Source organism: Electrophorus electricus, chromosome 3 (genome assembly GCF_041902795.1).
Source record: "Electrophorus electricus isolate QZ-2024a chromosome 3, ASM4190279v1, whole genome shotgun sequence".
Taxonomy (NCBI): Eukaryota; Metazoa; Chordata; class Actinopteri; order Gymnotiformes; family Gymnotidae; genus Electrophorus; species Electrophorus electricus.
The window spans coordinates 32,550,222-32,569,592 of record NC_137499.1 but is presented as its reverse complement, the minus strand read 5'-3'; the positions used below and the strand labels follow the sequence as shown (position 1 = coordinate 32,569,592).

General features: G+C 38.2%; 3 protein-coding genes and 1 non-coding gene across 12 annotated transcripts; 1 reads left to right on the top strand and 3 right to left on the bottom strand.

Moving 5' to 3' along the window:
- Positions 1-300: 300 nt before the first annotated feature.
- On the top strand, positions 301-4,037 carry s1pr5a (sphingosine-1-phosphate receptor 5a). 2 transcript variants are annotated; one of them, XM_081711167.1, is made up of 3 exons: positions 301-1,029; positions 1,461-1,512; positions 2,016-4,037. In XM_081711167.1, the coding sequence occupies exon 3, from the start codon at positions 2,175-2,177 to the stop codon at positions 3,354-3,356; it is 1,182 nt and encodes a 393-aa protein (XP_081567293.1). In that variant the 5' UTR covers positions 301-1,029; positions 1,461-1,512; positions 2,016-2,174; the 3' UTR covers positions 3,357-4,037. The 2 variants fall into 2 exon arrangements, with proteins under 2 accessions (XP_081567293.1, XP_026859134.3); XM_027003333.3 differs by lacking the exon at positions 1,461-1,512.
- Positions 4,038-4,163: 126 nt separating this feature from the next.
- spc24 (SPC24 component of NDC80 kinetochore complex) lies at positions 4,164-9,551 on the bottom strand. Of its 6 annotated transcripts, none has more exons than XM_081711168.1 (6): positions 9,348-9,551; positions 8,180-8,381; positions 7,807-7,951; positions 7,005-7,109; positions 6,598-6,674; positions 4,164-5,983 (listed from the first exon to the last, which is right to left on the bottom strand). In XM_081711168.1, the coding sequence occupies exons 2-6, from the start codon at positions 8,349-8,351 to the stop codon at positions 5,877-5,879; spliced, it is 606 nt and encodes a 201-aa protein (XP_081567294.1). In that variant the 5' UTR covers positions 8,352-8,381; positions 9,348-9,551; the 3' UTR covers positions 4,164-5,876. The 6 variants fall into 6 exon arrangements, with proteins under 6 accessions (XP_081567294.1, XP_026859123.1, XP_026859124.1 ...); XM_027003322.3 differs by having other exon boundaries at positions 9,289-9,390; XM_027003323.3 differs by having other exon boundaries at positions 9,293-9,368.
- Positions 9,552-10,512: 961 nt separating this feature from the next.
- Positions 10,513-17,522, bottom strand: kri1 (KRI1 homolog). Of its 3 annotated transcripts, XM_027003321.3 has the most exons (19): positions 17,303-17,522; positions 16,446-16,525; positions 16,231-16,336; positions 16,049-16,148; positions 15,894-15,951; positions 15,765-15,814; positions 15,555-15,645; positions 15,355-15,432; positions 14,990-15,096; positions 14,550-14,682; positions 14,115-14,210; positions 13,231-13,401; positions 12,817-12,889; positions 12,601-12,713; positions 12,324-12,492; positions 11,989-12,119; positions 11,684-11,748; positions 11,504-11,599; positions 10,513-11,233 (listed from the first exon to the last, which is right to left on the bottom strand). In XM_027003321.3, exons 1-19 carry the CDS (start codon positions 17,376-17,378, stop codon positions 10,714-10,716), a joined length of 2,313 nt encoding a protein of 770 aa, XP_026859122.2. In that variant the 5' UTR covers positions 17,379-17,522; the 3' UTR covers positions 10,513-10,713. The 3 variants fall into 3 exon arrangements, with proteins under 3 accessions (XP_026859122.2, XP_081567291.1, XP_081567292.1); XM_081711165.1 differs by lacking the exons at positions 14,550-14,682; positions 14,990-15,096; XM_081711166.1 differs by lacking the exons at positions 16,446-16,525; positions 17,303-17,522 and having other exon boundaries at positions 16,049-16,135.
- LOC113573278 (Z30 small nucleolar RNA) lies at positions 11,822-11,918 on the bottom strand. The gene has a single exon (XR_003410194.1). It is a non-coding gene; the product is annotated as a Z30 small nucleolar RNA (small nucleolar RNA).
- Positions 17,523-19,371: the final 1,849 nt, after the last annotated feature.

The window sequence follows — 19,371 nt, the reverse complement described above, 5'->3', positions numbered from 1 at the left end:
AATGTGCAGGAAAAATAGTTGGAATGTGTCCTCTGTGCCTTTCTCTGACACTATGCAATGTTGGCATGTGTTTCTATTGTTCTGTGAAGTACTCTGCTGAGGGGAGAAGTGGTGGTCAGTCAAATTGAGAGGACAGTGTGTTCCCCCTGGAGTGAGTGCTCCGTCCGGTCCAACCTAGCATGACCTCATAAGTGTTTCTCAAGGAAATAGCTCTCCCATCGAGGCACAATGACAGAGGTTCCTGTTTAAAGAAAGCAGTCCACCTACCAGTCAGTGTAGACTAAATACATAATTTCCATATACATCATTACTTGTAGTTAACATCCAATATGTAATTTTTATACCAGAACTATAAAAAAAATGGTAAAGTACTTTACTACTTCTGTTAGGACAATGAGTCAGTCAGTATCACAAAAAAATCTTTTTTATTGAGCCTTTATTTATGCACTTAGTATTTATTTTTCTTTAAATGTTTTTTTTTTTAACTTACAAGTGGTATTCTCGGAATCTTCACAAAAATTAATGTCTTTGTGCTTAGTTGAGTGGAAAAGAGTTGTACTGTGAAAACATTCAAAACGTAAAAGGTCTGAGTTATTAATTAATTCCTATCTCAGTATTCCGAAGAATCTTTATATATCAAAACACACATCGGTAAGATTTAACAGATCATATTCTGTCTATTTTCATTAAAACGTTTGTTCTTTCATCTAATTTCTACTCAACGACGCTATATAAACTCCGAATGGCTAACATTTGACGAATAATAATGTTTACGTAGGGTAATTCAAAGCGTAGGCTGATTCATTTTTCACCTCCCGTGTGCCGCTTAAGCAACCAAGTAGAGGAGAAGGGAGACTAAGAAGGTTGAGGGCAAGAGCCATCCCACTTCATGTCTAATCCTGTTCGAAACTACTCCTTTTCACCATCACCTTTTGTAAGATCAGTTTGTCAATAGCGCGCAGATCGTGAAGACCGTTCGGGGGCTCCAATTTTTTTGGTACATTTTCGCACATAGGCCTGCAGGAAAAGGTGCGTATATTTTGTATATTTTACAGGTGTTTGAACAAGTTTTTAAAACCTGCGAAAAGGGAATAATGTTGAACACGTTGTAGTAACATGAGCAGCTGTGACATGTTTGCTAAATAAAATGCATTTTGCGTATAGGGTAATGCTTTATTAAATTGTTACTTTTGGTTTTCGATACAGTATCTTATGCTAATTATAATCAAAGTTTATGCCGCGTTTTATATGTTACGCGCATTTTACACGTTAGGTTCACATGCATGTGATTCCTTAAATTTTGTTACAGGCTGTTTATAAGCTAAGGGATACACGTATAAAGTAATAAATACCAGTCTTAATTATTTCAGAAACGACCCAACGATCGTAAGCGTCATGTAAAGTTAATTGTAGATAACTACCTTAGAAATGTAACTAAGCTTCATAATGTTTATCGATAGAGCACCACCACCCCTTACAAACACGCACGTCGTGAAAGCATGATATGTAAAGGTGAGAACATTTTTCATTGTTTTGCTCGAGGGCTTTACCTTCTGAGATATCAAACACACCCGTCTTCTTTAGTCATACTCAGACTAATACTTTAGTTTTGCGTCACTATCTGCCCAACAGATTCTTTACCTTGGCTTCCTTATTTTTCCTTACGTTTCTTCTAATATTAACTCTCTCTATTAATCTCTGATGTGACACAATTAAAAAAAAAGTTTTTGCATATATATTGCAAAAAAAAGTCATTTGCCCCTGCACCTATTTATCTGTTATTTATTTGATTACTGTGATGCTTTTCCTGTTCCTTGTACATTTATACCATAGTTGGTTAGTAATGTCAGTTCGCTTGTTCCGGCATTGCAGCGGTTCATTGCTTCTTGTATGCCCAAGCACTTTTCTGACAATCACTGGAGAATAAATATTGATTTTGATTCTGTTTGTACTGTAGATTTCTATAACATGTTTTAAGCTTTTAAAAATATATATTCTTAATTCCATTCTTTTAGGTTCTGAAAACTCCAAACTGTCCAAAGGGTAAATATTCAATAAATCTTCCAGCCTCAATCTTCTGTGGATTTATTACTTTCATCTTTGATGTTGGAATAATGAGACCCCAAAGGACTAATGTGTGAGCAGAGAACATAAAGAAAGTTTCACATGAACAAATGAAACATCACCCCACACCTCCTACAGCGGTTCTCATGACACCAGCTGCAGGACACCTCAACATGTTTCAGGAGTACCAAAACAATGCAGTCATTGTAACCCATTACAACTTCACAGGGAAGCTTAAAGAGAACAAGTACAAGGATGGACTAAAACCAGAAGCCATTGTTTTCCTCATTATCTGTTTGCTCATCGTCCTAGAGAATTCTGTGGTTCTTGCAGCAATTTGGAAGAATAAGAAGTTCCATCTTCCCATGTATTACCTTTTGGGCAACTTGACTTTCTCAGATCTGCTGGCAGGCTTCACCTACATGGTGAATATTGTAACATCTGGAGCAAACACATTGAAAATGACCCCTATTCAGTGGTTTATAAGAGAAGGTGGTGTCTTCATCACACTAGCTGCCTCCATCATCAGCCTATTGGCCATTGCTATTGAACGCCACGTTACCATGGTGCAGATGAAGCCATACCAGGGGAGCAAGCGTGGGCGCATGTTTGCTCTGATTGTTGCTAGCTGGGTGCTTTCTGTCTTCCTGGGTGTGCTACCCATTATGGGCTGGAACTGCATAGACATCTTGGACCAGTGCTCCACCGTCTTGCCACTGTATTCCAAAAGCTTCATTCTCTGCTGCATCACAGTCTTCTCTGCAATATTATTAGCCATTGTGGTGCTCTATGTACGTATCTTCTGCATTGTAAAGTCAACCACACCACGTTTAGTGTGGGGACCGCAGCGCAAAAGTTCTATAAGGAAAGCCCAGAAGTACATGGCTCTGCTAAAAACTGTCACCATAGTGGTTGGGGTTTTCATCATCTGCTGGCTCCCCCTCTTTGTACTCCTTCTTTTGGACTTCTGTTGTCCGGCCCAAAGCTGCCAGGTGCTCTTGAAGGCAGACTACTTTCTGGGTGTTGCTATGCTTAACTCATTGTTCAACCCCATCATCTACACATTAACCAGTAAAGACATGCGAAGGGCCATCCTGAGGTTGATCTTTAGCTACTGTCTGCTGACTAAGGATGGAGAGGTGAAGAGGTTTGGAGTACTTTTCCTGGAGTGCAGCACAAGTAAGACTGAGATGCCATCCCAGAAGCTGGAGGGCCTGGAGACCACTGTGACATCAGGGAACTTTACACCATCCACAATCAAAGCTATTTATCCCAGAATGTCAAAGACTTGAATTTTTAGAAATTTGTATCAAGGTAATTTCATCATGGACTGGTATAGTCAAGTGTGTTTTGACAAGAAGGTGAAGTGTGAGTCAGTTGGCCAGCTCAAACTGTACTGAAAGTGCTTTCTTATCATTCATTAGAGCTTTAAGCAACATGCACTTAAGACCAAACAAACTGAGATGGCAGCAATTTGTGGTGGCTTCAATGGTGTCCCATATGATTTACTATCTGCAGCTTTAAAATATATAAATATATATAAAATGGGGAGAAAAACAGTTATACACCTGGCCAGAGGTGAGCACCTAACTGCCTGCATACCAAGAGTGCACTTACGAGAGCATCAGTTTCATCTTCATGCAAAGAAAGCTGTTCATCTGTCCCCTTTTCTCGGGACTAACTTCAAATTTTACATAAAGCATATTTTGTGTTCCAAAACTACCAGAGTAAATACATTAAAGAGCATTATAAATTAATTGTAAGGATGCTTCAGTAGAGAGTGAGAGTGCAATGTGGAGAGTGATAATTTCAGCGTTATGTAGTCTTCTGTGTATACTTGTAAAGATTTTAGTGTTGTGAATAAAATAAAGAAGCATTTGTTGGTCGAGGTTGTGTTTCAGCTATTCCTAATTTATACTCATGTGCGTGTGTAAATATATGTACATTGACAATAAAGTGATATTTTTTTTGTATTTTGTTTTACTTCTTTTCACTTTACCCCCACATATGACAAAGGTATTGAACATTTACATTTAAGACATTTGGCAAACGCCCTAACTGTAAATGCTCGAATTCCAGAGTGACTTGTATATTTCAGTACAACAGTACATACTGATTTATTTATCTTTTATATACTTCCACTTCACAAACTGGCTAAAACATGTTCTTGCAATAGGTGTGAGATATAGTCTCCCTTTGATTATTCACATCGCACACATGCTGTTTTGCCTCGTCAACACACGTAAAGAAACATGGTCAACCTTGGAGTTTTACCAGATAATTAAAGGCCTAGTGTTTAGTGACACTGAGGCAAAAGCTAGAGAATGGTTAGCATTGCATACAATTTTTTTCCAGGTTATTTAATGTTGCCCAATAGTTGCTGAATTTTTAAATTACATTGTACAAAAATAAATATTTAAAAAAGTGGTGACAAAAAAACCAAAACAAAAGACAAAAAATAGAACCTAATAATCAGCAGTGATGACAGGAAAGAGACACTATAGCATATTCACTGAAAATATTAAAATATTTGGCATATGTCTGACCTGTTATGCTTGCACTTCACTGATGTTTAAATAGCTGCTGCTTAAAAAAAAATAAAAAAGGTTTTTAATCAAGTTTTTGAAAACAACACACATTTATTGAGAATATATTGATTTAATATGTATGGGGGACAGTGAGACATAGTAAAAATTGCAGAGTAGTACACGAGAATTCTAAAGATATAGGACTAGAACTTCAAAAGGACCTCTGTCCAGTCTGGCCCTGTACATGATTATATATCAATATCCAAAGATTATTCCATGTAATTGTAGTGTAGACATTCAAAATTGCAGTGAAATTTGCCCTTCAAAATGATGTTTCCTTGGTTTTTCCATAAACTACTGAAATTTCTCACAAATTCCAAATAAAAATGTGTGTCATTTAGAGCATTAATTTGCAGAAAATGACAACAAATGGTTTTCAGGCCTCATCTAATGCAAAGAAAACACATTCATTTTAAAACAACACAATGTTTTAACTTAGGAAGCTGGTCCAGGAATCAGTTTGGCAGAATAACCCCAATATATGGACACACACATGAAAACTGTAGGTCTATATGTAGATTAAAATTTTACAGTTCTTTTCTAAACTCAAACTACTGTATGACTTACATCAATCTTTCCCATGACAGTTTCATGCCCTACTGCTCTCTGGCATACCACTGAGATACTCTGCATTCAGTGTGGTTTAATCACTACACAACACATGTGCCAACTGTGCCACTGCTGCCTTGACAGGAAACAGCAAAACAAGGTCACTGGCTCATGCCAGGTCACATCTAGATGAGGTGCAAAGGCCTGAAACCCTGGTACATGCCCACCTCACCACAGAAAGAGAAAAGTTGCATTCTGACTCATTTGTGAAGTAACAGAGAAAGAAAAAACATCAGACCATCACACAAGCAAGGTTATGGCTGTCTGATTTACTTCTGCTGTAACATTTACACATTAAGTTCAACTTAGAAAAAGGGTGAGAAGAAAAAAAAAAAAACAATTTAGGGAAAGTGTCAAGGATGTCACAAACGTCCATAAAACATTTGTTGTTGTACAAAGCCAGTCCATTAAGGCACCCCAGAATGTGGTGATGTACATTAGGAAAACAAAAGATTTAGAGGGCAGACTGCACAAAAGATGAACATCTACTCCACTGCTTCCAGAGTAGTTATAACCAAAATTTGAAGGGTTTATTTAATAAATATAAATGACAGAAAAATAACATGAATAAACAAAAAGAAATTTAAAATAGGATGGCAATGGCTAAACAGAATTCTACCAGTCTGTGTTGACCAAACTCCAGAGCTCATCACTCGTTTCACAGGTGGAGCGAGTGGATGTGTCTATGTTGATAGGGGTTGCCACATCTGCACCATAGTGGACTGTGATTAAATAAATAATAAATTAGTGAAAAGGTATTCCTGCCATAGGTGCTCAAATATGTTATAACCTATTATAATTAGGATTCAACTTCGCACACTCAAGTAATAGGCCAGTGAAAATAGTATACTTATATCTGATAAACATTCAGATCTTAAATCCAGATGTAAAGTTAAATCTTTAAGAACATCTAAAAGGTTAAAATAAAGTGTAATAGATTTGGAGTGATCTTGATCCTCAAGAGGAAATTTGATCTCCTATAATTGGGTTTTGATTGCCCCCTAGTGACGTATTTGAGAGTATATCATCTTCCTTACAATATCACAATGCCACATTAAATCCAGAACATATGAAATTTACAACTAAGGCCAGCAGAGTAGCTTTGTTCTTAAAGTAAATCATTAAACAACTTCCCATTTCACAACTACAAAACACTAACATATAGAAACTGCACTAAATGTGGTCACTCGAACACAAAAATGAAACTCACATGGTGCCACTGCTGTCATACAACTGTAAAATTCACTAAACCTACATAACTTTCATTATCTGATCTCTGTTCTAAGCAAAGTTACTTGAAAGAGACAGAAAGTACGACTGAACTTGAGTGATTTACCTCCCCGCAATATGTGTGGTTCTGTGTCCAACTCCAGCTTTATTCCAGTAACTTTAAGATAGAGCTGAGCTAAATATCTGCAACAAATGCAATAAAGAAAAGTTAATTATAAAGAGATATAACTGTAACCCCCCCCCCCCCCCCCAAATATTAGGGACATTAATACTGGTACTTTTAATCAAACCGATTGTTAGTTCCAGTCCTGACAACGTACTGTGTCAAAGCCTAGTAGTTTCCCTGTCCAATTCATCTCATTATCTAATTATAAAGTAATTCATGTTAATACAGGTATGTTAGAAAATAGTATGACATTAAATGTGAAGTATGACAGTAAATGTGAAGCACATTGCAGGTGACCACGATCCTGGCTAATTTAAATGGCAAGTTAGTCAGCAGTTGGTCCTTACATGGCTGAGGGAATGACTTCTGTAGTGTCCTCATCTACTTCCTGCTGCAGACTTTGAATCTCCTTCTCACTTTCCTTAAGTTTTTCCAACTCTTTCTGAAGGAATCTGATGTATGAAGTCAAAGAAACAACACCAGGAAAAGCAAAAACAACCACAAGTGCATCTACATGCAAATGTACCAAAGTTGTTTTTTTGCATTTCATCAAGTCTGACCAGAAGTTCTTGTGAAACAATCATTGAGATGCACAGTGAGGATAGAACGGTGTGATGCACTCCCTTGGCTGTCAACAGTGTCACATGATGAGGAGGACTACATCCCCCCCTAATTTGGGATTAGTATGCTGATTGTACATACAATTTGTTTAAAAAAAAAAGACTGATTTACAGCTAGTATAAAAATAATAATCTCTTACAATGTGTGCAACTCAGTAACAGGTTTGTTTCCAGAATCTCAAAAGGCTGAAAACCATGCTAACTCCATACCTTTTCCATACATCAAAGACGAATATTCTTTCACATACTGATGTTACTGATGTAGAAGATTAAGATGGTTGAGGTTTGGTTAATTTTGCACAACCTTTCTTGATTTATTACACTATCAATGATAGCAAATGTGTGATAGCAGTCTACAGTAGATGTCTACTGATGACAAACTTCAGATACAATGATATTTAAGACACCAGTAGGTGCTATTCACAAACTATGCCATAGCTTTCACAAACAGGTCTGGTACATAGAACTTGTACCTTTGTAAAAGTTGCAGGACAGAGCACCTTCCATGTGGAGTGTAACTAAAGGATACTCCATCTCTGAGTCCAGAGTGAGACTCTTGGCCAGACTCTGCTGCACCTCCTGATCTACCTTGTATAGCTCCCTTGTCATTTGGGTCTTCTGACCCTCCAAATCCAGAAGCTTCTGGCCTACAACTTCTTCAGAGTGCACCAGGCCTGGGGTGGGGTAGGTATTGGTTTTTACCAACAAGCTTACATTTCCTTTTAATGACATCATATACAATGCCCTGTGAATTCAATATTTGATTAAAGAGAGAAACATTTTGAACTCGGTTTCATAATGGTCCATTAAAGGCTGAAATGTGCATATTACATCCTAGGGTAACAAAATATGCAATATCAAAGACCATCAAACCAAGTGCAAGTTGTATAGTCATTACTTACTATTTAAGAGCTGGGTGACTATTTTCTTGGTCTCTAGGTGGTGGTCAAAGAGCGCCTGCTGCTTCTTTCTTGCTGCCCTCAGCGCGTCCTCGGCTTTACTGCTCTCAATGAGCTTGATAACCATCTCCCCTGTGTTCTCGAGATCATGATCTAATGCGTCGTTTTGTAACATGTTTATCGTGCCGCTGAAGTTACCTTACTCCTACGAGGAATAAAGGAATTATGGCGATAACTATAGCTAGCTATGGAACTTAGCTAGTTAGATAACTAGCTAGCGTTAACCTAGTTAGCCAAGTCGCTCTGGATAAGCGCGTCCACCAAATGCTGAATGTAAATATATATATGACGTTAAGACAGTAAGACAGCTATTGCTAAATCCACTGAGATAACTTAGTTGTCTGCTGTAAACATTCAGAGAAGCTTTCATGCATTCTGGAAATGAGAACTTAAATTCACACTGTCGAGCTACCTAAAGCTACCAATACTTCATGCATAACGGGACAAAACGACTAGGGTTACCACAGACATCCTAACAGCTAGTTAGCTAAAGTAGTTAGGTGGCTAGCTTGCTGTCTAGAGTTTACAAAACAATGCAGTTGTTTTGAATTTTAGCTGAAAAACGTTAGCCTGTTAATTAATAATATTGTATCTGACAACAGACAAAAATAAGCTTTACTCTCTAGATAGGTTATCTAACCTAGATAGGGTTAGCTTAGATACATTACCAAGTTAAGTTAGTTAGCTAACTATTTTCATACTTTAGCTAAGCTATCTATATCAAATTGTATATCTTACTGGATGCTATGTTCCAGTATGCATTTGTTATTAGGTAGAGATACGTTTAAACGTTTGTTTTTCCTGTTCTAGCCAACTACTCAAAAATATATAGCCATCGAGAAGTATTACACCAACCTCCCTCGTTTAGTTTTCAAACTGCGCTGTTCATTGCCGCGCTTTACGATGCTGTGCCTGGACGACGTCTTAGGTCTTTACCTTACGAAGTAGCATTTTTTCTTTCCAAATTCTGTTTGCATAATTAATACGTCTTTTTGCATAATTTAAACACTATTTGTGTATTAGGCACTAGATATTACAAAATCAACACTTACTTACAGATTTTCTTTTTCCACCAGCATTTACTATCAGGCAAACAACCCCAATGCCTCACCTTCGATGACGCTTTTCTCTGGTCAAAGCTGCGACTTGTGGGACTTGCCAAGAATGTCTACAAAACACAAGAGTGGCAGGTACGATACCCCCTTGTGTAGATTTGTATATCCAAGGTCGAGCGCTGCTGAGTAAACCAGGGGCCTCTTTAGAGCTGCTTCCATCATTTTCTTTTTTACAGGCGCCTAAAGCAAACCTCTCAATTAGTTAAAATGCTACTCAGCTTTAACTGGAGAAACATCTCAAAGTGAAGAGATGTCGTAAAATAGAATAAGAAATAGAGGACTTGACGTTGTGGGCTTCGCCACACCCAATAAAACTGCTAAAAATAATTGTATTAAGTCTTAGTAGCATAACTATTCAGATACTTGGAATTATCCGACAACCTAATATTCTTTTTCCAACAAGTCTCGGGGATCGGAATTCTTTCTTAGATACCCTTACAACATTGCCAGATTACCTAGAAAATTATCGGTTTTCCACAACTCACACATACTGTCTTTTATTTTTTTTAAACTAGCTAATGAAGGACCTGTCTGGAACGCCCTGACCAGCGCTAGAATACATTTAGTTATATTAAATACCCTTTATATACACAAACCAATTTTCCAAGATACTATGGTATACTCCTTTTATACAGACGAATTGTTTCAACCTTGATCTTACATTCCCAATTAAATAAGAAACTGCAAAACACTTAACTTTGACACCCCTATCTAACTTTTCTTTTTTTTGTAAGTCTAACAGTTCATGTAGGCCTATTTGTTTTTAATTATTTTTCTTATTTGGTGTACGGCTGTCGTACCTCCATCTTATCTGGTAACGATCACGGACGGACGTGTACTGTCATGTAAGCATCAAGGAAAATCCTTACGGCCCAAATAAGTAATTAAATTAGAGGCTCTAATTATTATTATTATTGAGTTTAATAAGTGTAAAACGAAACGTACCAACCTATATTAAGAAAGGGAATTACTTAATAGAAACTGATATTCTTTGTCATTGCTAGAAGGTAATCTTGTAGTAAAACAAGTAACTAACGTCAAACTAGTTAAAATGAAGAAAAAAAAAAAAGGACACCTAATTGTTGGGCTTGTTATTCATGACGCAAATCTGCTGAAATTACAATCATGGAGGATGCAACAAATGCTCCGATATCAAAGGAGTTGAGTTGATAAAAGATTTATTAAAATATTAAACAATTAAATCAATCAATCAATCTGAAAGGTAACACTACAGTATGTAATACTGAATTTTTACAAATGGTCAGAAATCTACCATTTTTTCTCTATAGGCTTTTGTTACAACAAAAACACGTTCAGTAATCCGCCATTGCTTGTGTGCAGAGCAATAAAAGTTGGTTAACCTTAGCTCTCAGTCACTTTGCTTTTGTTTTTCATCTTTTCTCTCTTTTCCCTGTCTTTTCGTTTCTGCCTGTAGAATTCCCTGAAATGCAGCCTCTTAGGATTCAGGCCATAGGCTCGCAATCTCTGTCCACTAAACTCTTTGCCACCCATTTTCACCTTGAAAAGACCAGGGGTCCTTTTACCTGGTCGCCTCTTCTGCTTCTTTGGCCATTTATCCTTTTCAGTCCGGGGTTTATCTTTGGTGGCTTCTGGAATGCTTTCCATTTTCATCTTTTTCTTAGGCACCAAGAACTCAGCATCACCTTCCTCTGCCGCTGTCTTATTCAAAGCCTGGTCTGCCCTTTTGTCAGCTGAGAAGGGTGTAGGAGCTTCCTGATTAGAGGCCGCTTCTTTGTCCCCCTCCAGTGCCTCTTCCTGTTCACTTTGCTCTCTCGTCTCCTTTTCCATCTCTGCTTTCTTCAGGCGATCTCTCCTCTTCTTACCAACTTTCACCTTAGCATCCATTTGCCCCTCATCATTCCTGAAAAGTACAAAGTACTTGTTAACCTAAGAGGCATGTGCCATTCCCCCCTATAGCCACATAAATTAATATATTACAACTTTTGAAGAAAGATCAAGGTTTTTAAAACAAGTAATCAAATAATAGTGATCTCATTGGTTTGTATTCAACAAGCATAATACCAAACACTAATGCTGTAATACCCTCCCATGTTACAGAAAGCTTTTTGATTTCATAAAACCGTTGGATGCATAGCCTATTCTTGCAATCCACATGGGCTTGAATACTCACTCATTATATAAGGAATTCAATACATGTTTCTTCTTTTTGATGTTCTGAGCTTTGATCTGATAGTTCTTCACATCACAGAGCTCTTCTCCCTCAGGCCTGCCACACATCACCATTAGAGACAAATACAAATGACAGTCTTTCAAAAACATCTTAATTCTCTGTCCATTGTGAACCATTTACCTGTACATACAGGTCTTCTTCAAAGAGCACCATCGATTCAACTCTCTCTCGTCTGCCCCCAAGATCTACAAGGGAGGAGAAAGTTAGCCAAGTAGCATATGATTAGATGCAGTTTAGCAGCGAGTATTCCTGCAATGTTTGCTCAGAGAGAAGATTAAGTCCTCAGGCCCTGGTCAGAGTTATTCCCAGAGGAACAGCAATACCAGGTCAGACAAACCATAGTTCATCACTGCAAGATGGGCTTTTCCCAGTCAAACCTGTGACCCAATCTGGTCAATAATCATGTATGAATAAAGTGTTCTCACCTCTTCAGTGGTCAGACCAAAATCATTGGGTACCACTTGTCTGTAGCGGAACCGGCAAGGCAGGTCATGTATGAGGTCCTCATAGTCCAGTTTGTAGTACTCATCTAGGTACTGCTCAAATGTCTTCTCCTCTGAAAGATGCAATACAACAACAACATAAAATACTTAAAATGTTACATTATGTACAATACCAAACCAAAATATTTTTTGGAGAGTTTTAATACTGCAAGGTGCATCATGATGAAAGCTGGAGAAATCTGCATAAAATGTTCTGAAAAACAGAATGCATCTACAAAGTAAAACTTATTGAACTCCGTTCACTGAGCTAAATTTACCTGGATTAAAAACTGGTTTGTTTTTAGTAACAATTTCAGCAAAGTGAGATTTCTTCCCCTTCTTGCCCATGAGAGGAGCGTCGTCTTTGGTCATCTTTCTCCTCAGATTTTTATCTTTCTTTTTCTTCTTAGATAGTGGCTGCAGACTTGGTTCATAGTCAGCATCCATCTGTCAAAGCAGGTCAACATACCTCAGACAAGCTCCCTCTAGTCAAGACAAATGCTATGAGCTACTCAGCACTGGAACAGACACACAACTGCTTCAAAAAGCACTTACAATGAAATCTGGATCTTCACAGTTAGGCTCGTAGCTCTCAGATTCACCTTCATAAGCCTCCTCCTCTTCGCATCCTTCATCCTCACCTGTCCATGTATCCCAATTCCAGTGACCTGATGCACAAAATGTTGAGACCGCTGCACGCTGGCTCCGCAATACTGTTTCAACCACTGTGCCCCAAAAGTTGGTCACTCAAAGAAAAAAAAACCACCTTACCCTCCAGCTCATCATCATCAAACTGAGGCTTCTCCTCCTCATTCTCTGCATAGTATTCATCTCCAAAAACTTTCTGTAGATGTAAAAAAAATAATAACAATAAAGCCATCATGTTCAATTCAAATGTAACTAAAACATCTATGACAGATAACATTGTAATACATAAAACTAATAAAATAACATCGAGAATCTGGGCCCTGGATAAGAAACAAACAGAGGTAAAAAAAAAATTAGTTACCAACAAGAAAAAATAAATTTGAAAATTCCTTAAATAAATTCTTACAGCATCTTTAGTAGATCTACATGCACACAGAACAATCTCCCCCCCCCCCCCACCCCCCACCCCCCACACCCAGCCCAGCCAAGCGCTAGTTGCAGTGATCCAAACACGTTCATCTGTCCTTCTCGTCACACCTGCATGAGCCGGTCATGTTGCTGCGGGTTGAAGTCTCCCTCCAAGTCTCCCTCTCTGAATGCAAGCTGTTCATTCCCTGTCAGCTCTTGCAGTTTCTTCAGCTTGTCCATGATCTCAGTTCGCTTCAGGTTCTTCAGCTCCTTCAGCTGCTGGCGTTTCTGTTCCTTCTCCTACGCATCCCAGACCAAAGCAGAGGTTGCGTCATACCTTCAGATGCCACTTCCATAGAAGGATGCTTTCTGCGGGTATTTTCTGTGCATGACTACTGGCTACTGAGAGAATTGACTTACAAACCATGACTTGATTGTATCTCCAAGGAGTATGCTTACCACTGAGGTCAAATGCCATGAACTGATCAGAACAGTGTTCATGACCACTACTAAATATATGTAACAAATGTTTAGTATGATTAAAGTTGTAATTTTTCAGTTGTGATTTTTTGGTGAAGCCCTGCTTTACTTGGTCACCATGCCACTGTCCTTTTATACTTGCCTATTAACATTAGTAAATTGATTTAAACAAGGTTGGATCATTCTGCTGTAGACCTGCTAATTAAGTAATTACTTCCAAACAGTAGCAAATGATTAAAAAGTGTGTTTGTTTTTTTTATATATATATATATATATATATATATATATATATATATATATATATATATATATATATATATATATATATATATATATATAAAAAAACAAACAAACTGATCCATCGTAATCCAAGGAGTGTCTGTAGTTACAAAGTATGACTGCCTATTTTTTTAAAAATTTATTCCAAGTTACTTGTAAACACCGATATTAAGTACCATTGATAATAGCTCAAAGACAACCATAAACATATCTGATGTATTAATTATATAATATGAAAACTGATTAGAATTTACCTTTCTCTTTCTCTCCTTTACCTCATCCCTCTTCCTCCTTCTCCTGTCGTCTTTGCTTCGGACAGAAGTGGCAATATTGCGGGGGAAAGTTTGGATCTGGGATTAACAGTGTACACAAGAGAAACTGATCAAAACATCAAATGAACAGAGACTGCCATTCTCTCCCATTATCTCTGACACAGACACATAATGCTGGGTTATTTGCGCCAGCTAGCATGAGCTGGGTGTTACCGTATGAAAACACATTTACTTTAGTCACCACAGCCAACATTTTTGTAGTTTTACACTAAATCTGTTTTTGGAGTTTTACACTATATCTTAATTTTATTCTTTTCTTTTTTTAAAGTAGCTAGTCGCCAGGAACTACACCTGAGCAATGAACTATGCATTTTATCACACACCACAGACTTGCACTTTAAAAACAAAAAGACATGCCTTATGAGCACCAGGCTCCTCAAACCGAAAATTGTAGTGCCTCTCAAATTCCTCTTGTTTCTGCAGGAAGGACTCCCCCTCCTCCTCAGAGTCCTCCACATCCTCCTGCATCAGCTCATCATAGGTGGGAATTCTGAACAGCAGCCACACACAATTCAGTCCAATTCTAGTGCAAGGTTCTGCTATTTAACAGCAATTCAAGAATCTTCCTCTGCTTGTTAGCAATACTTTATTTCAATAATAATGCCATCATCATCATCATCATCATCACCACTCTTGGCCATGTTGAGCTGCCCTGCTAAACCTGGCGCTCTAAAAGAACCGATTAGGCTGAGTGAAAATAATTCTTACATCATGCAAATAATGCAAAATGCAATGCATTTTTACAGTGCCTATGCAGACAGCCATGCAAAAAAGAGATACAGATCAATAAGGCCCACCTTTCTTCCTTATCTTGATCAAGGTATCCCTTATTGAGGATATAGTCACGTAAAAAAGATTCCTTCTCATCCAGATGGGGGTCATTCCAGTAATCTTTCAGATATTTCTGCAAAAACAGTACTAGTGTCACACCAGTGACTCTTCATGGCTACAGCTATGAACTAGATCTTCCTCATATGCAGAAGGCATGCAAATCCCATATAGGCACAAGTTTCAAGCAAACGGAATAACCAGAGAGAAAATGAGGCAGGACTTTGCCACTGTCTTACATGATATGCTTAACCGTTCTCACCTGTGCACCAGGTGAAAGACAGCTGCGATGGTACAGAGCAAGATGGACGTGACTGATGCAGTCTGCACTTACCATGTCCTGAATCTCTTCCTTCTCCTCTAGCTCTGCTTGTCCTTTCAGCCACTCCATGTAGTCGGCCTCCTCTCGGTCCTAGGACAATTATCCAGAATACTTTACACTATTACAGATGCAAACAAGCAGCCAACGCTCATCTTAAGCTCATCAGTCCATCACTGAAAGCATGAGGCAGAGGAGGGTCATGGCTGGGGTACCTTCTCGTCTTGGGTTTTGGTCCTGCGTCTCAGCAGCTGGTCCTCTTCATCGCTGGCCTCAGTATCACTGTCCTGCACAAACCTGCGAAAGCTACCAGGACAACGAGGCAACGGGTCTGCTTAAGTCACAGACATGGGCAAAGCGCTTTTAACAAAGCTCTTTTAGTCTAATACCTTATCAAATACCTGACTTTATATCCATATTCCTACCTCTCTTTCAGTTCTTTCTGTTCTTGGATGTAGCTGGGAGATGCAGCTCTCTGTGAGAGGAAACAAGGTTAAGCAAGACAGTGCTGAAGTAGAAATTTCATTGTGAAATATGACTATAGCACAAGTTACCTTCTTCATCCATCTGGAAACCTCTTCATCAGCACTGTCTTCCTCATCATCATATTTTCTAAAATAAGCAAAAATAGCCAGCTTTCAAGAAACTTTCTGCATGGAATTTCACAAAGTAAAAGTAGAGTTTTAGATCTATTAAAAATGTGACTTACCCTCCCCTTTCCAAAATGACTTTACGCTCAAAGTCCTTCAGGAACATGGCTCTCTCAGTCTTTTTAGAAGTGGAGGGTTTTTCATCGCTGGAAGATGATGCTATCAGTAAAGAGAAGACACTGAAAATCTAGAGTAAAAATGTTTCACACCATATCAGTTATGGATATGCTACTTCACATACCCTGCTCTGTATAGAAATTTACATCCTTCTGATAGATCTTTGGGTCCTTCTTCTTCAGTAGAGAGAGTGTTCTGTAAAAATCCCTCTCAAGTCTGGGATCAAGTTCCTAAAAGTTAATTTAGAAAACATAAGTATTGTTTTATGATGAATACAAGTAAGAGATAGCACAAAACCTGGACAGATCAGCTCGTTATTACAGCAATACAAGTTCTTACCATTTCACTCTCATCATCGGACTCTGAATCTGAGGAGCTGGAGGAACCTTCCCTGTCCTGGTCCCCATATCGATCTTTCACTGGAATTATACAGACAAAAGAACAAGTCAGGTATACATTTTACTTTGAGATTTGCATTAACCGATAGTTTTAACAGTAGTGCGTCTGCAGTAGATCACTCCGAATGGTAATGATAATCAAAAACTCCAAGAAAGAGGTGGGCGTCAAAACAAATAAGAGAGCGAGAGAGAGAAAAAGAGAGAGTCTCAAAGCCACATTCTTGAAAAATGTTTTAATTTCTGGAAATTACAAATATAAGAAACAAAAAGTCTGAAATGTTTTAAAGAACCCTGACGAATGTTGGATCAAGATACAGTTAAATCTATCCAGCTAGCTATATAAAATATACCTCGAGACAGAGAAAGATTATGTGAAATCCACAAATTTATAAGTAGGCACTCCCGTGATTATTAATGCATGCGATCCTTGCGAACGGAAGCACCAAGACTGCATACTGAAAACATTTAAATATCATTAACTTATACAAACATATCCTGGCCTAGCTGACCATCTAGCTAGCTAGATAACTAGTTACGTAGGTTAGCTAACCTCAATAAACAACAATTGCACAGTGATGAGTTAGCCAGCCCGCTAAATATCATTCTATGTAAAAATCCAAATTTCCTAACAGATAGCTAGCTAGCTAACCTACATGTGGCGCAGTACCATCGACAGCTAACTCGAATAAGCAATGAGCAACAAGAAAAAAAAAAAAAAAAAAAGACACCAATTACGACTAGCTGGTTAGCAAGCTAACCTAAACAGCTAGCAAAATTTGCCACATTTGAAAGACCTACGTTTCTGTAGTTCTTCCTTCTGTCTATACTTGTCGTAGTTTTCCGCGAACTTCTTGTTAACTTTCAGTTCCGACATTATAACTCGGTATTAATATTCTATATAGATATCTAATATTCTAAAAACAGCATATTTTTTAAAATACACATAAGGAAGTACACAACGTCCTCACACCTCCCAAACACACCAGCATGGTCAAGAAAGTGTCCTGAACTAGAGATATGGTCGCGAGGAGGTACCACGTGACCACGACGTCATACAGTTCAAGGACCAAACATTTCACGAATGTGAAAAAAAACGTTTGGGTGTAAATATAAAGGTAGATGTTTGTATCAGCGAAGTCTGGTTTAAATCTGAAATACTAAATTACGCTGATGAAAATTAGACATTGGTATATTGTTTTACTACCAGCAGGGTAAGGGAACTGAACTGAACGTCAGAGTTGTAAGCTTGTTTGCATATTACGTCATGTCGGCGTTGCTGTGGCGCGAACTGCAAGTGGAGGGGGAAAAAAGGTACAGATGAACAGCAGGAATTGGTTTTGTGTATGGGACGCACTATTACACGCTATCAAAACGCCTGTGGTTTGCGTCCTTTACAGTTGCTCAAATCGATCTAACCGAAAGAGCACGAGGAGATTTTATCGACTACCCAAAATTGTTGTTCATAAGGGGGAAACTGACCAAAAAATGCTTGCGAACCATTGTGTGCAGTGACCACTTCGTCACAGGAAACGTAGCTTGGCTACCTATTTTATGTGGTTAGCTAGAAAATCGTTTCCATATTTTATAACGTTAGCCAAAGTTAGTTTTTCTTTACTCAGGGGATCCCCGAGTATCGACAAGGTAAATTAATTGTATTATTAAGTGTAGCCAGTATCTTAGATTATAGTTGGATAAGGCAGATGTGATTCTGACAGCGCAATGTATTTAACCTTTGAATTAGGCTTACACAATTTAGTTAACAGTTTCTTCTGATTGAATCTGCAAATACACTGGACTAGACTTGTACTTTTTATAAGTATGTTGACAACTAAGAACACTTCTAGACAACAGTTCACAGCATTAATAATTTGGAGAGTAATTTGAATACCTAATACCACTCTCTACCACCATATATTGTATGCAAATGCAGGATTCCAGACACTACGGCTGACAGAGGATTTAGGATGTTCTGAAGCAAACCACTACAGAACTGGATGATCTTGGGACTAAAGCATTAAAACACACAGTTTAGCCAAGAGTCTTTTCAGAAGAATGAAGGCAAGACAAAAAAGTTTCACACTGGGCTCCCCAACTTCTTAGATTTAATGTAAAAAATGTGAATTAAATGTGATGTGGTGGGATCATCTGCTTGCACGTTTCCTTTGTGCAGGAGGCTCAAGTTGTGCATCTTGCATCTTAACACCAGCTGCAGGTGCAGTGGAAAATATCCACCCCAACATGGGAACGGGGTTCTGACAATCTGTGAGTAGAATAGAATAGACATTTCATTATTGTTTACAAATGGAAATTGTAGTTTGCCCAGTTCATCTGTGGGTCTGCAATGGTGATGGCAACACCACTAATACTTATATCAGGGTTAACAGTTACTCAAAAGACAGGCAAGCATAAATAACATCCTGCCATGCAAGTGCAATGAGCTACAATGCCATCTCGGTCTTGTTTCGTGATTATCCATGACTTTAGTGGCGTTTCACTGGACCTTTTGAAGGTGGTTAAGCTACTGTGGCATATGAAACCCAGCCCCAATTATGCCACTCTCATTTGAGGGATGAGAGCAACATATTGATTGATTGTAGTCACAAGGAAATAGATATAAAGCACTAACAATTAATCATTCCCCCTCACAATTAAATGAATATCAGCTGGCAGAGGTGCAAGAAATAGTTTTTTAGCCAATGTTATAAAATCTGAACTATGAGTAAAAACAGCTCATGTGTAATTTATTTGCATCTTCCAAATCACAAATATTTATGTTAAGATGATCTCCGACATTTCCTAAGCATAAAAAGGATATCCACTGGGGCCTTAGACTAAACCCTCCAATCACAGTAACATCACCAAACCAA